At 50.2% G+C, this 11,935-nt stretch overlaps 1 protein-coding gene across 1 annotated transcript in view; it reads left to right on the forward strand.

Annotated features, from left to right (window-relative positions):
- The window catches only part of NHSL2 (NHS like 2), a 268,115-nt gene extending 256,424 nt beyond the window's left edge, over positions 1-11,691 (forward strand). The window contains exons 4-9 of the mRNA XM_024130930.1: positions 2,807-2,934; positions 3,241-3,436; positions 5,253-5,384; positions 6,625-8,952; positions 10,391-10,523; positions 11,367-11,691. Of these exons, the coding sequence (XP_023986698.1) occupies positions 2,807-2,934; positions 3,241-3,436; positions 5,253-5,384; positions 6,625-8,952; positions 10,391-10,523; positions 11,367-11,691 (3,242 nt within the window). The remainder of the gene's footprint in view (positions 1-2,806; positions 2,935-3,240; positions 3,437-5,252; positions 5,385-6,624; positions 8,953-10,390; positions 10,524-11,366) is intronic.
- The last annotated feature ends 244 nt before the right edge of the window (positions 11,692-11,935 follow it).

Consider the following 11,935-nt stretch of genomic DNA (forward strand, 5'->3'; position numbering starts at 1 on the left):
GAAGAGAGAGGACAGGGACTCTCGAGAGAAAGGGAGAGAATAGTAGAAAACCTATTGAGAAACAAAACACACACTTTCCATCTTTCACCTTCCAGACTACTGACCCCAAAAGCCCTACTTCTACGGCTGTTTACACTCTCTGGTCCCCCTCCCTCGTTTTTTTCAGTTCAGTAGTCTCTGGGGGAAAAGGGACAGAGGCCGAGGCAGGGCCATGGGTCAAGTCATTTACAAAGAGCGCTGATGAGAGACTCCCGCAATGTGGGCCCACATACCCTCAGGCCTTCTCTTGCCACATCACCCAAGTCTTTGGAATCCCGGCGCCCAAAGACAAAGGAGGCATCTGCAGGGTCTCCCACTCTGGGCTTCACTCACTCTGCTCTTGCAATAACCTTGTCCACATATCTCCTGGGTCGCTCCTGCCTCGCCAAAGTAAGCCCAATACACAGCACTCAGAGCTCACCTCATCCCCAATTCCCAACCCCGTGTCTTTGAAGTATACTGATGAGCACCTTGTACACAAAGCTGGGTCCACACAACCCAGAGAAACAGCCCAGTCATAATGCCTGAGCAGTCAGATTGCCTGCACCAGGCAGAATGAGCAAACCAGGACTTTGAAATCAGACAGAGCCAGAATCTAATTTGAATCCCACACCTAACTAGCTGTGTGACATTATGCAGATTACCCAACCTCTCTGAGCTTCAGATTAGTCAGTCATCTTTAAAATGGGGATTCTACTTCCCCACATGGCATGATTTTGTGAAAATTAAAAATAGGGTGTCCATAAACTGATTAGCAAGAGTATCTTGCAGCTGGAGAGACCCAGATAAGATGCAACATCAACTCCCAGTCTGTGTCCTTTGGAACATAGGCTGATCTAGACACAATATTAAAATTAATGTAAAAGAAAAAAACAATTGTGGTCCCCGGTAGGACCTTACAATGTGAAGAACATACACATTGACCAGAGGGATTTGTCCAGTGTAATTGGCAATAGGATTAAAACTCAGTGCTATGAGAGAGACTACTGGGGTGCTACAAATATCTGGATGGCAGTTACAAGGGGCATGCATATGTCAGAATTCACTGAGCTGCACACTTAAGATTTGTGCACTTTACTGTAGGTAAGTTAGAGCTCGAGAAAATAATACAAATAAAAGCCCAGTGCTAGTCACAAGCTCCTTATACCCTCCAGGCACTCACTGTCCCATTCGGGCCTCTTTTCCAAACCTAAAAGCCCTTACTCCCTCTTCCCCACTCCAATCCTTACACTTTCTTCCAAGTTCTAGTCCTGCCGCATCCAAAAAGACCTTTAACACTAGTTCTGCACTTTGCATCATTCCCTCCCTAAGCACTCATACGAGGCCCTTTGTACCATCCGGCTCAAGAGGACTTGTGTAGTTCCGAACTGATTTTTCTTTCGTTTGTTCATTCATTTACTCATTCATCTACTAGTCCCAGGTATATATTTTGTCCACCTAACCAGACTGGGCTTCTGAATGTAAAGGATCACGTCTCTTACTACTCTTCGGTTTCCAGAAGCACCTGGCACAGGGCTGGATCCCCAAGAGGACATTTGCTGAGTGAACATTAAAAGTGAAAAGAGGTCTTATTAGCTGTCATTTATCCATACCAACAAAGGGTAACTTTTACGGAGAATAGAAAACTGCAGAGGGGCCGCCCAACTGAACAACGGCCATGACCCCACCTCCCTGCCAGGCCAGTGGCAAGCTTAGAGAAGCAAGATTCTAAGGGACACCATGAGCCTTGTGTTCAGATAAGAGAGGAGCTGCTATGCAGAAAGAAAGAGTCAGTGTGCTCTGTGTTGCCACCATGGGCAGAATGAGGACAAGTGGGTGGAAACCTAGGGGGAGGCCAGTTTCACCTCAAGATAAGGAAGAACTTTCCTGACATGCCTGAAAGCCCCAACTGTCCTTGGATGGAATGAGCCACCTTGGGAGGAAGGCTTCTCCCCTTCTCTGCAGGCAGGTGTGTGTGGAAGCTGAAGAAACACCTGGAAGGGATGCTGAGGAAGCCGGAGCTCAGAATGGGATGTTGGACCAGAGAACCCTCGAGGCCCCTCCTGACCCCAAGTTTCTATGATTCTTCAAATCTCTGTTCAAATGTGCAGAGTCCTGACTGTTCTTTAGTCTCACTTCCTTCACTCGTTGAATTCATCACTTAAGTGAAACCCATTCAAATCTTCTGCATCCTTCTTATTCCCCAACGATGCCCCCGAACTTCTCCTTCCTCCTCCGCCACTACCTCCACCTTCCCTCTCCTTCCCCTTAGCCCCCCTGGACCTGATATCCCCCCCACAGTGGGACTAAGGTGCAGGGAACCGAGCCGTCAGAGGCTCAGGTAAGAGTTCTCAGCATCCAAGGGAGCATTCCACGTTGGACTTCCCAACGCAAATTTCTTTGTGCTTCACACAGGTCATGTCCCTGGTAGGGTTGCAGAAAACCTGAAGAGCTGCAGGGCTTCAAAGAGAGAATCTTGCAGCAGAGAGTAGCAAAAGGCATCTGCATCCTGAGCCTCTTCCCTGAGTTGAGCACTTAAGGTGGGGGCCATGGAGACAAAGGCTTGGTCCCCGAACCAGCACAACTCAAATCCATTGACTCTCTTTTCTCCTCATAGGAAGTAGGCATTTTTCCATTCTCAAATGGTTCAGACGCCGGAAACTATCCTAAAGAAATAATGAGAGTCAGACCTGGCAGCTAGAGCAGGAGGCCCCAGCTCATGGTCCTTCCCTGGCCCACCGCTTGGCCGTGGCTCCCTAGAGTGTGTATCCACTGTGCTGTTTTTCAGAAGAATATGAGGAACAGTACTCGGAGGCCAGACTTCTGGGGCAGACCTTCCGCTCTGCTGATGAGGCCCCTGAGCCCACTCCCAGCCCAAGGCCCCAGTCTGCCAGGCGTCTGGAGTTTGTACTGATGGTGAGTTGCCTCCTCCCCCACCTGGGAGAGCCAGCATGCAGAGCTCGCCCCGCACCCATTGACGGGGGACCTGGAACTGCTTACATTACCCACTGGAAGCTGCTGCTCATCTCTGCTCACCAGCAGAGCCATCCTGAGGCCCTGCCGAGATGGGACCTGCGCGGCAGCCGTCCGGCCTGGCAGCCTGTCCACACTTTCCTGCCTCCCAGATGAAGCCTCCAACCACCCTGCCTAGACAGCCATACTGTGGGCACGGCTCGTCTCCAGTCGGGAGCACACCCTTCCCATCACCTTCTTTCCCAACAGCCCACAAAACGGCAGCTGAGCGAGGATGAGACTACCATGCAGGGTGTGAGGGCCCCCGAGGCCTCCCTGAGCCTGCCCACCACAGCCGACAAGCAAGCTGCCTGGAATAGCCCCTTCCCTCCGCCTGCCCTAGAGGAGAAGCGATGGCTTCAGCCTTGTCCCACGCACTCTGACATCGTGCCCATCAATGTCTCCGGTAGAGTTGTTTAGCATCGTCTCTGTTCGCTTCCCTCCATGCCAACTACAGATCATCCTCTCCAAATGCACTGGGTGCTGGGGGAGGGAGCGAGACTTTCTTTGCTACTGGCTCACCCTGGCACTGTCAAGGTCATGGCTCTCGCCCGGGAACGGAGGCATGCTCTTCCTTCACTCTCTACTGGCCCTGCCACACTAACTGAGACCATTTGATGGCAAAGGAAACTCTCTTAACAGAAAACTCTAAAACCTTATGAATTCATGTGCTCTTTGGAGCATCTGTGGAAACTTAGAGTGTATGAGTTATGTTTGGTTTGGGGGAAAGAAGACTTCTTGTGCCAGAAGCCGGGTTTGGAGCAGACGGGTAGGAGTTACAGGGGAAGTGTGGGGTTCAGAGTGCTGGCGGTAAACGGGAGGATCAGACCCAGAGTACAGACCAAGGGCCTTGTGGCACTTTGAGTCATCACTCAGTCTCCTAGTGAGGTGGGCCTCTTCCACTTGTGTGAGACCAAAGAGGGATCCAGTACTACCTTGAGATGGGGAAAATAATGTACGCAGCTCAGCTGGCTGTGTCTCTGGGGACATGTGGCACCCTGTACCATGCCCATTATTAATTCATTCTCCACACTTCACCGGCTGTAAGTGGAAGAGGAAGAGGGTCAGCCATTTCAGAAGGAGATAGGGCCAACGGCCTGATGAAATCAAGACCTCCTAGCCCAAGGGGACCAGAGGCACCCTGTGAGCCAGTGCCAGCCCGTGGTGTGCTGGAAAAAGTTGATGAAGATGACGAGGACAGCTCTGGCCACAGGCGGTGACGCTCCCTGGATATGGGGTAATCCAGCGCCACTGGTGTCATCTCAGGAAATTAGAGACAGGAAATACAGCCCAGAGCCTAGGGAGATGTACTAAGAGGTGTGAGGGCTGAGAGGAGAAACTCACAAAGTGATGGTGGGTGCTTTGTTTTTGAACCTCTACCTTACTCTCAACGAGGCTGGCCCTGTGTTTTGCCCACAGAGCCACTTTCTGTGGAGGGGGGTACCTATGTGGCCATGGGGCTGAGAGGGGAGGGTTTGGTTAGCCAGCCGCTGAATGAGAGACAGTGCAGGGGAGCAGCAAACCTCACCCCACTGCCCCCGCCCTGCCCCTGCCCTAGCAATTCCATAGGAGTAAAGACTGAGCGGGTGCTTTGAGAAAAATAGATCTCAATCACCACACAGGGGCGAACTTTGATCAAATGTGATCAGGTGGCTGGAGGGCAGACTATCAGACTGCTTCCTGGATGGTGGGGAGGGATGGCGCAGCTTCTTGGAGACACTGTCTTCATCGGCCTGAATAAAGGCTTTTCTCTGAGAAAAGATTGCAATCAAGCAATATCTAGTCTCAACATGTCTCTCCACTCCAGTGGTTCTCACCCCGGGCTGTACATCTGAACAATCAATCACCTGGGGAGATTGAGAAAATGCTTCTACTTGGGCCCTATTCCCAGAGTATTAAGTGTTCTGAGGTGGGGTCTAGTTATTAGAGTTTGAAAAGCTGCCCAGTTTAATTCGATATGTAGCCAGTGTTGAAAACCATGGCTCTCGGCCACCTAAGACTCACAGGTGACCCCGGGTGGACCTCTGAAAGCCAGCATGCGTGCTTTGGAGCTGCGGGTGCCCGGGGCCAAGTTGGGAGGGATGGGGAAGAAGGGTCGCCTGCCTGGATGCTATTCATGCTCATCGCTACTGCCATCATCCCTTCTCTCAACCTCAGGCCAGTTTCTAACCTACTGTAAACAGAAACCAGGATGCACCCAAGTGTCTTTATTTTGGCTACAGGGCAGCAGTTTGATAAACATGCAAGTTTGCGACACTCGTTGTTTAACACAGAGACAGCCGTGAACCCCAAGTCCACCCTGAGGCGGAGGCGGACCATTATTGGATTCTCTAACTATTCCCAGCGAGACCAAGGTGATCCCACCATAGCGGATCCCCCAAACCCTTCCCCTTGCTCACTCTCACCATTTCTGCAACCCAAGTGGTATTGCTGTGACAGGGAACAGGAATGATTCGGGGGGGGGACTTTGGATGTCCTGAAAAAGCCAATACAGTAATTAAGGATAACCAAGGACCTTTTGTCAAGGGCAGCAACCGAATACAGAGAGCAGGTCTCCCAGGCTAATAAATTCATTATGTTATTGTTTCCCATTATAAGTGGAATATAACTATGTATCTCGAATTTAGGCAGACAGATGCCTAAGAGGGGGAATCATCGCTAAAAGTGCCATCTTCACAAAACCATTACTGCCATTAAATGAAGGCCATCCAAAGAGCACAGACCAGAGAGAAATGGATACAAATTCTGGCCTCTCCACTTACTAACTGTGAGGCCTTAGCCAAGTTCCCTAACCTCTCTGAGCCTCAGCTTCTTCATCTGTAAATTGGGGATGATGATTCCAACCCGGTGGAATGTTCCTGAGGATCAGAGTTATTGTATGTAATTTTCCTACCATGCGCCTGGTACATAGTATGTGTTCAGCAAATGGTGGCTGTTATTATAAATTATCATAAGAGTAGTCGTCATCGTTGTCATCATCATCATCATCATCATAACATCATCATGATATAATAATTGTTGTGTATATGAGAAAATCTTTGGGGATTTTCAACATCTGAATGGTTTCCTCACATCTGTAGGTTATTCTCGCTTTTTCCTATTGCCAAGTTAAAAAGTGACAGGTGTCAAAAATGCAACCAGACTCTGAACTTTCCAGCTGTGGCATACTCCCAATGCACTGCTGGAGCTGAAGTTCACACTGCTGTCCTTTATCAGTTCAAAAGCCTCTGCTGTCATCTCAGAGGAGGTGAACGCTGAGGTCTGTGGTGGTTTCATGAGCCTGGCGTGAAAGCCTGGAAAAAACCCATGGTAGTCCCACATGCCACTTCAGCTCTGAAAGGCATATTCAAAGCTGGAAAGTCTTTGGCAGCCATCTGGACAATTCAAGGGCACCCTGTGACTCACTGTGTGGTGATGGGCAAGGACCCAACGTCCCCAGTATCCTCATCTATGGAAAGGAAGAACCAAGAAATTCTGACCAAGCTGTTGGCAAATGCTTCTTGGCAAAAATTTGGTGCTCCCGTCTCTTTAGTGACAGCTGCTGCTGGGGGATCCCTGGCTTCACCACTAACGTTCTGTGTTTACCTCCCCCAGGTCACAGCAACAGTCCCACAGGCAGTGTGGCCCACTCTACCACCTCAGACATCAAGCCCAGACATTCAGTTCCAGGAGGTGTTCATGGAAGAGTTGCCATCAGTCAGGAAGCTCAGTTACCAAATCTCACCTCGCCAGTACTGAGAAATCCTTCTAGTGATCCGGAAGAACCTCTCCAGGCACGTGGTGGCACAAAAGTCCCTGGCATGGAGAGCATGGGGATGGTGTACAGCGTCCCCAGTTCTTGCAATGGACCAACAGAATCAACGTTCTCCCCTTCCTGGAAGGGAGATGCTTTTACCTACGTGACTCCAAGTGCCACTGCTCAGAGCAGTCAAGACAATGAAAATGGAAAAAGTCCTTCCTCTGGGAATTCTTGGATCTCTCTGCACACATTGCCACCTCTGGTTCCTAAGGAGTCTGCTACCTTCTTTGTCACTCGTGATACCCCAGCAGGATGCAGTGGGTCTGCTGGCTACTCTGAGCATTCTACTCAACGAAGGCATGTATCAGAACGACCCTCCAAGATTGGCCTCCTGACTGGTGATACCTCAAGGCTTGAGACAGGCCCAGGTGGGGCCAGCAGGTTCCGGGAGCGGTCACTGTCTGTACCCACAGACACAGGCACCACGGATGGGGACTATGACGAGGAGCAGAAGGCCAGTGAAGCCTGTGCCCTGCCTTATGCCAGTACAAGTTCTGAGGGCAGTAACAGTGCCGACAACATTGCCTCCATTAGTGCCCAACAGGAGGCCCAGCAAAGAAGGCAGAGGTCCAAGAGCATCTCACTCAAGAAGGCCAAGAAGAAGCCTTCCCCTCCAACTCGCAGTGTCTCGCTGGTCAAAGATGAACCAGTCCTCTTGCCAGAAGGTGGGTCAGCGCTACCCAAGGACCAGAGGCCCAGGAGCCTTTGCCTCTCCTTGGAACACCAAGGACATCACTCATCCCACCCAGATACTCAGGGTCACCCAGCTGTGCCAAACTTCAAAGACCCAGAAGGTACACAATTCGCCCACCACTGGTATCTTACTGACTGGAAGTCTGGTGACACCTACCAATCCTTGTCCAGCTCCAGCACTGCCACTGGCACCACAGTCATTGAGTGCACCCAAGTTCAGGGCAGCTCAGAGTCTCTCACCTCCCCTTCCACCTCCAGAGCCACAACGCCTTCCCAGCTTTCCATCGAGGTGGAGGCCAGGGAGGTATCCTCCCCAGGAAGGCCCACTGGGCTGATGTCACCCTCCAGTGGATACTCCAGCCAGTCAGAAACACCAACACCCACTGTCTCCATGTCCTTGACCCTGGGCCACTTGCCCCCTCCAAGCGGCAGTGTCCGGGTGCGTCCAGTGGTACCTGAGAGGAAGTCATCACTACCCCCAACATCACCAGTGGAGAAAATGTCCAAGTCACGGCTATCGTTTGACCTACCGTTGACCTCTTCAACCAACCTGGACCTGTCTGGGATGAGTATCTCCATCCGAAGCAAAACCAAGGTGAGCCGGCATCACTCGGATACAAATTTTGGGGCCAAGCTGGCCCAGAAAACTAGCCCCAACCAGCCAATCATGCCCATGGTTACTCAGTCTGACTTACGTTCTGTTCGCCTGAGGTCAGTCAGCAAGTCTGAACCGGAAGATGACATTGAGAGCCCTGACTATGCTGAGGAATCAGGAGCCGAAGTCTTCACCTTGCCAGAGAGAAAGGCAAAACCTCCCATAGCCGAGAAGCCCCCACTGGCCCGAAGGCCTCCAAGCTTGGTCCACAAGCCACCATCTGTCCCCGAGGAGTACCCACTAACTTCTCCTACCTTGGCTATGACCCCCAAGACCTCAATTCAACATATGAGGCCACTCCCTCAAGATATATACACGGTGGTGCGGAAACCAAAGTCCTTCAGCTTCCCTGAGGGCAGAACCCTGGGGGAGTCATCAGCACCCTCATCTCTTGTTTTCACGCCTTTTTCCAGTTCCTCTGGTGCTTTCTTCTCAGGAACACAGCGACCTCCCCAGGGAAGTACGGAGGATGAGGGCCCCAAGGGGAGAGCCCTACCTGAAAGAATTAGCCTCCAGAGCCAAGAAGAAGCTGAGAAAAAGAAAGGCAAGATTCCACCTCCTGTACCAAAAAAGCCCAGCGTGCTGTACCTGCCTCTCACCTCACCTACAATTCAAATGGAGGCCTACACGGCTGATCCAAGGCTGCCTCTCAGCCCCATCATCACCCTGGAGGAAGATGCCAAGTGTCTCCCAACTAGCGACCACCTGCCATTGGCTGGTACAAGGACAACCTCCACGCCACAGGCTGACAGTGAAAGGGAGGCAAGCCCTCTGGGTTAGTAAAGTGTCTGCTGGCTTTTCCTTTCAATCCCAGGAGAGGTGAGGGTGAGGACAGAGTGCCAGAGGCAGAAGCAAATGCCCCCAGATAATGATTCTGATCCCAGGGCGACCAAATCAGTAGGGTACACCTCTTGAGGGTTTGAGGTGGGTTTGAGGGCGGATCTCCAAGGCCCAGTTTGGGCCAGGCTACTCTGAAACTGCCAGTGCTGAGCTAATGAAATCAGACTAGGTCTTAGCACCCTAGGACCTTAGGAGCTTATCTTCCTCCTCAGGCAGGCATCTCCTGCCCTAGGCACTGTCTCTCCACGTCACCGTACAGCACTTTTCACCAGCCACACTGAATTTAGTTTCATGCACGGGACTCAGTACCCTCCCAGCCTGAGTTCAAGCGCCATGGCAGGCTGGAAGGCTTCAAGCAGTGGAATATGTTACCAGCAGCAGCTTCTCTTAGTGTTTTCTAGAGGAAAGGGGGCTCATTTTCTTGGATGGTTTGAGCCTTGCTCTTCCTGGAACCTTAAGACCAGGCTAGAAAATGTTTCTCATCCTTTTGGGGTTTTTTCTTGTCTCTCTTCGTTTTAATTGTGGTAAAATACATGTAACATAAAATTTACCATCTTAACCATTTTTAAGTGTACAGTTCAGTAGGTGTTAAGCACATTCACAATGTTGTGCAACTATCACCACCATCCATCTCCAGAACTCTCTTCATCTTGCAAAACTGAAGTCTGTACCCAGTCAACAATAACTCCCTACACCCTCTCCCTCCAGCCCCTGGCAACCACTCTTCTACTTTCTGTCTCTATGAATTTGACTCCTCTAGGGACCTCATATCAGTGGAATCATACAGTATTTGTCTTTTGGTGACTGGCTTATTTCACTTAGCATAATGTCCTCTAGGTTCATCCATGTTTCTCATCCTTTTTGAAACACTTAACACCCAACATCAAAATCTTATGGCCTTCCTTAAGCTGATTTGGACTTTCAACGTAAGTTAAATCATTGTGACTAAAACAAGCAAACAAATCAAAGCCACAGGTAATTTTAGAATCTGCTTCCTCAAACTCCACAGGCTCCCTCTGAGATTCAGATAGGTCCCACTCCCACCCACTGGTTGAGTCATTGCTTTAGATTGCTCTCAGCTCCTTCAGCTTTAAAAATGATGCATTTAAAATGAGAGAATGCTCAGGCAACCTGTTGTAATGGAAAAGGCACGAGAGAACAGGGACTCAGGCTGATCTTCATCACTCCCTCCATGTTTCGTTGGCCAAATCACTAACCTTAGGAACATTTTGTTCCTCTGCAAAATGGAGACAGCAAGTCTCTGCCCTGCTGCCTTCCCAGAGTTGCTTTGAACATCCCATGAAATACATATGAGAATGTGCTTTGTCCTAACAATTATGGTCAAAATCATTCCTTCTGGTTCTTATGCCTAGGGAGCTCGATGGAACCAAGCACCGAAGAAAAAAGTGTAATCAGTGATAAAACAGCCGAATGGATTGCGGAAGATGATGATGATGTGTTTGTGGCTTCACGAACAACTGAAGATTTATTTACTGTGATCCACAGGTCTGGACCAATTTCCTAAATTCCTATTATAATTGCCTTTCCTTCTAATACCAGAAGAAAAACTGCTACCTCTAAGCAGAATGCTTAGAATGGAAACTGGAGACTAAGTTCAGATACCCACGTAGTGAACCCAGTCCAGGGCCTCACCACCTCCAATTCACTGACATCTTTGGGTGGAGTGGAAGAGAGGCGGGCGGGGAAGGGAGGACCAGGTGCAGAGTGAGAGGCCCCTCGTCTCCTAGCAACCCCATGGCCTATTGTGGCTCCATCTGCTTTCTCACAGCTCTGCCTAGAGTCAGAGACATTTAACCCTTCACAGAATTCCTTGTACCAAAAAATCTCATCAAGAAGTGAAGTGGGGCACCAGGCCGAGCATCAAAGCAGGAGCTTAGGCAAAGGGGGACCAGGCGGGGACCCAGTTATTGGACAGAAGCACAAAGCACGGGCTCCATGATGAGGAAACGGGAAAGAGCCCAGTTATCGGAGTTGGAGCACCAGTTCAGAACAGGATCAGCTCGTGGGCTGTCTTGATTCAGAGTCATTGAGCTACTAGCTTTGACTCCTTAAATTCTCCCTTGGTACCAGAACCTGGGCAGGACTGAGCCTGCAGGCACAGGCCAAGTGACTCTAGCTGTGGGCATTGAAAGGAGTGTAGGAACAGGGGGCCAGACAAGGGACTCTGAGGACTTAGTGGAGAGAGAGAGAAAGCTGGTAAGTATGACTGCTCACAAGGCTGTTGCATAGAAGTTCCCAGATTGTGTCACTGGCATTCGTGAAGTTATATGAAGCATTAGGAAATGTCTGCCGCACGAATTCACTCAAAGCAAACTTTCTCTCATTTAGGTCCAAAAGAAAGCTCCTTGGCTGGAAGGAGCCTGGTGAGGCCTTTGCTGGTGGCAGCAGACCAACCTCCCACTCACCAATAAGGAACACGGCTGAGTCTCCCATCAGTGAGTTGGCTGCCTCTGCAGGGTCAAGCGGCAGTGCCAGCCTAGATGCTGGCAGAAATGATGATTTCAAGGCCTTGCTACAGAAGAAGGGAAGCAAGGCAACTCCAAGGTCCCGCCCCTCAGCAGCAGAACTGCTGAAGACCACTAACCCACTGGCTCGGCGAATTATTGCACAATTTTCAAAAGACTACGAAACCCCTGATAACCCCAGTACCTAAGCCCTGGGTTCAGCAAGCAAGGTTGAGTTACTAAGCTTGAGTAGAAAAGGGGGAAGAGAAAAAGGGTTTTAAAAAGGAACCATGGAAATAACAAAAGAGCCTGCATTTCTTTTACATTAACTCACACTCTGGACAGCAGGAGAGAGGCCACATCCAGAACTAAAATCATCAGGCACTTTAATCATCTTCAGACATTTTATGTTCTCATACTTACAATCTTGCCATTACTAACTACCGATTTTCT

Source organism: Physeter macrocephalus, chromosome 21 (assembly GCF_002837175.3).
Source record: "Physeter macrocephalus isolate SW-GA chromosome 21, ASM283717v5, whole genome shotgun sequence".
NCBI lineage: Eukaryota > Metazoa > Chordata > Mammalia > Artiodactyla > Physeteridae > Physeter > Physeter macrocephalus.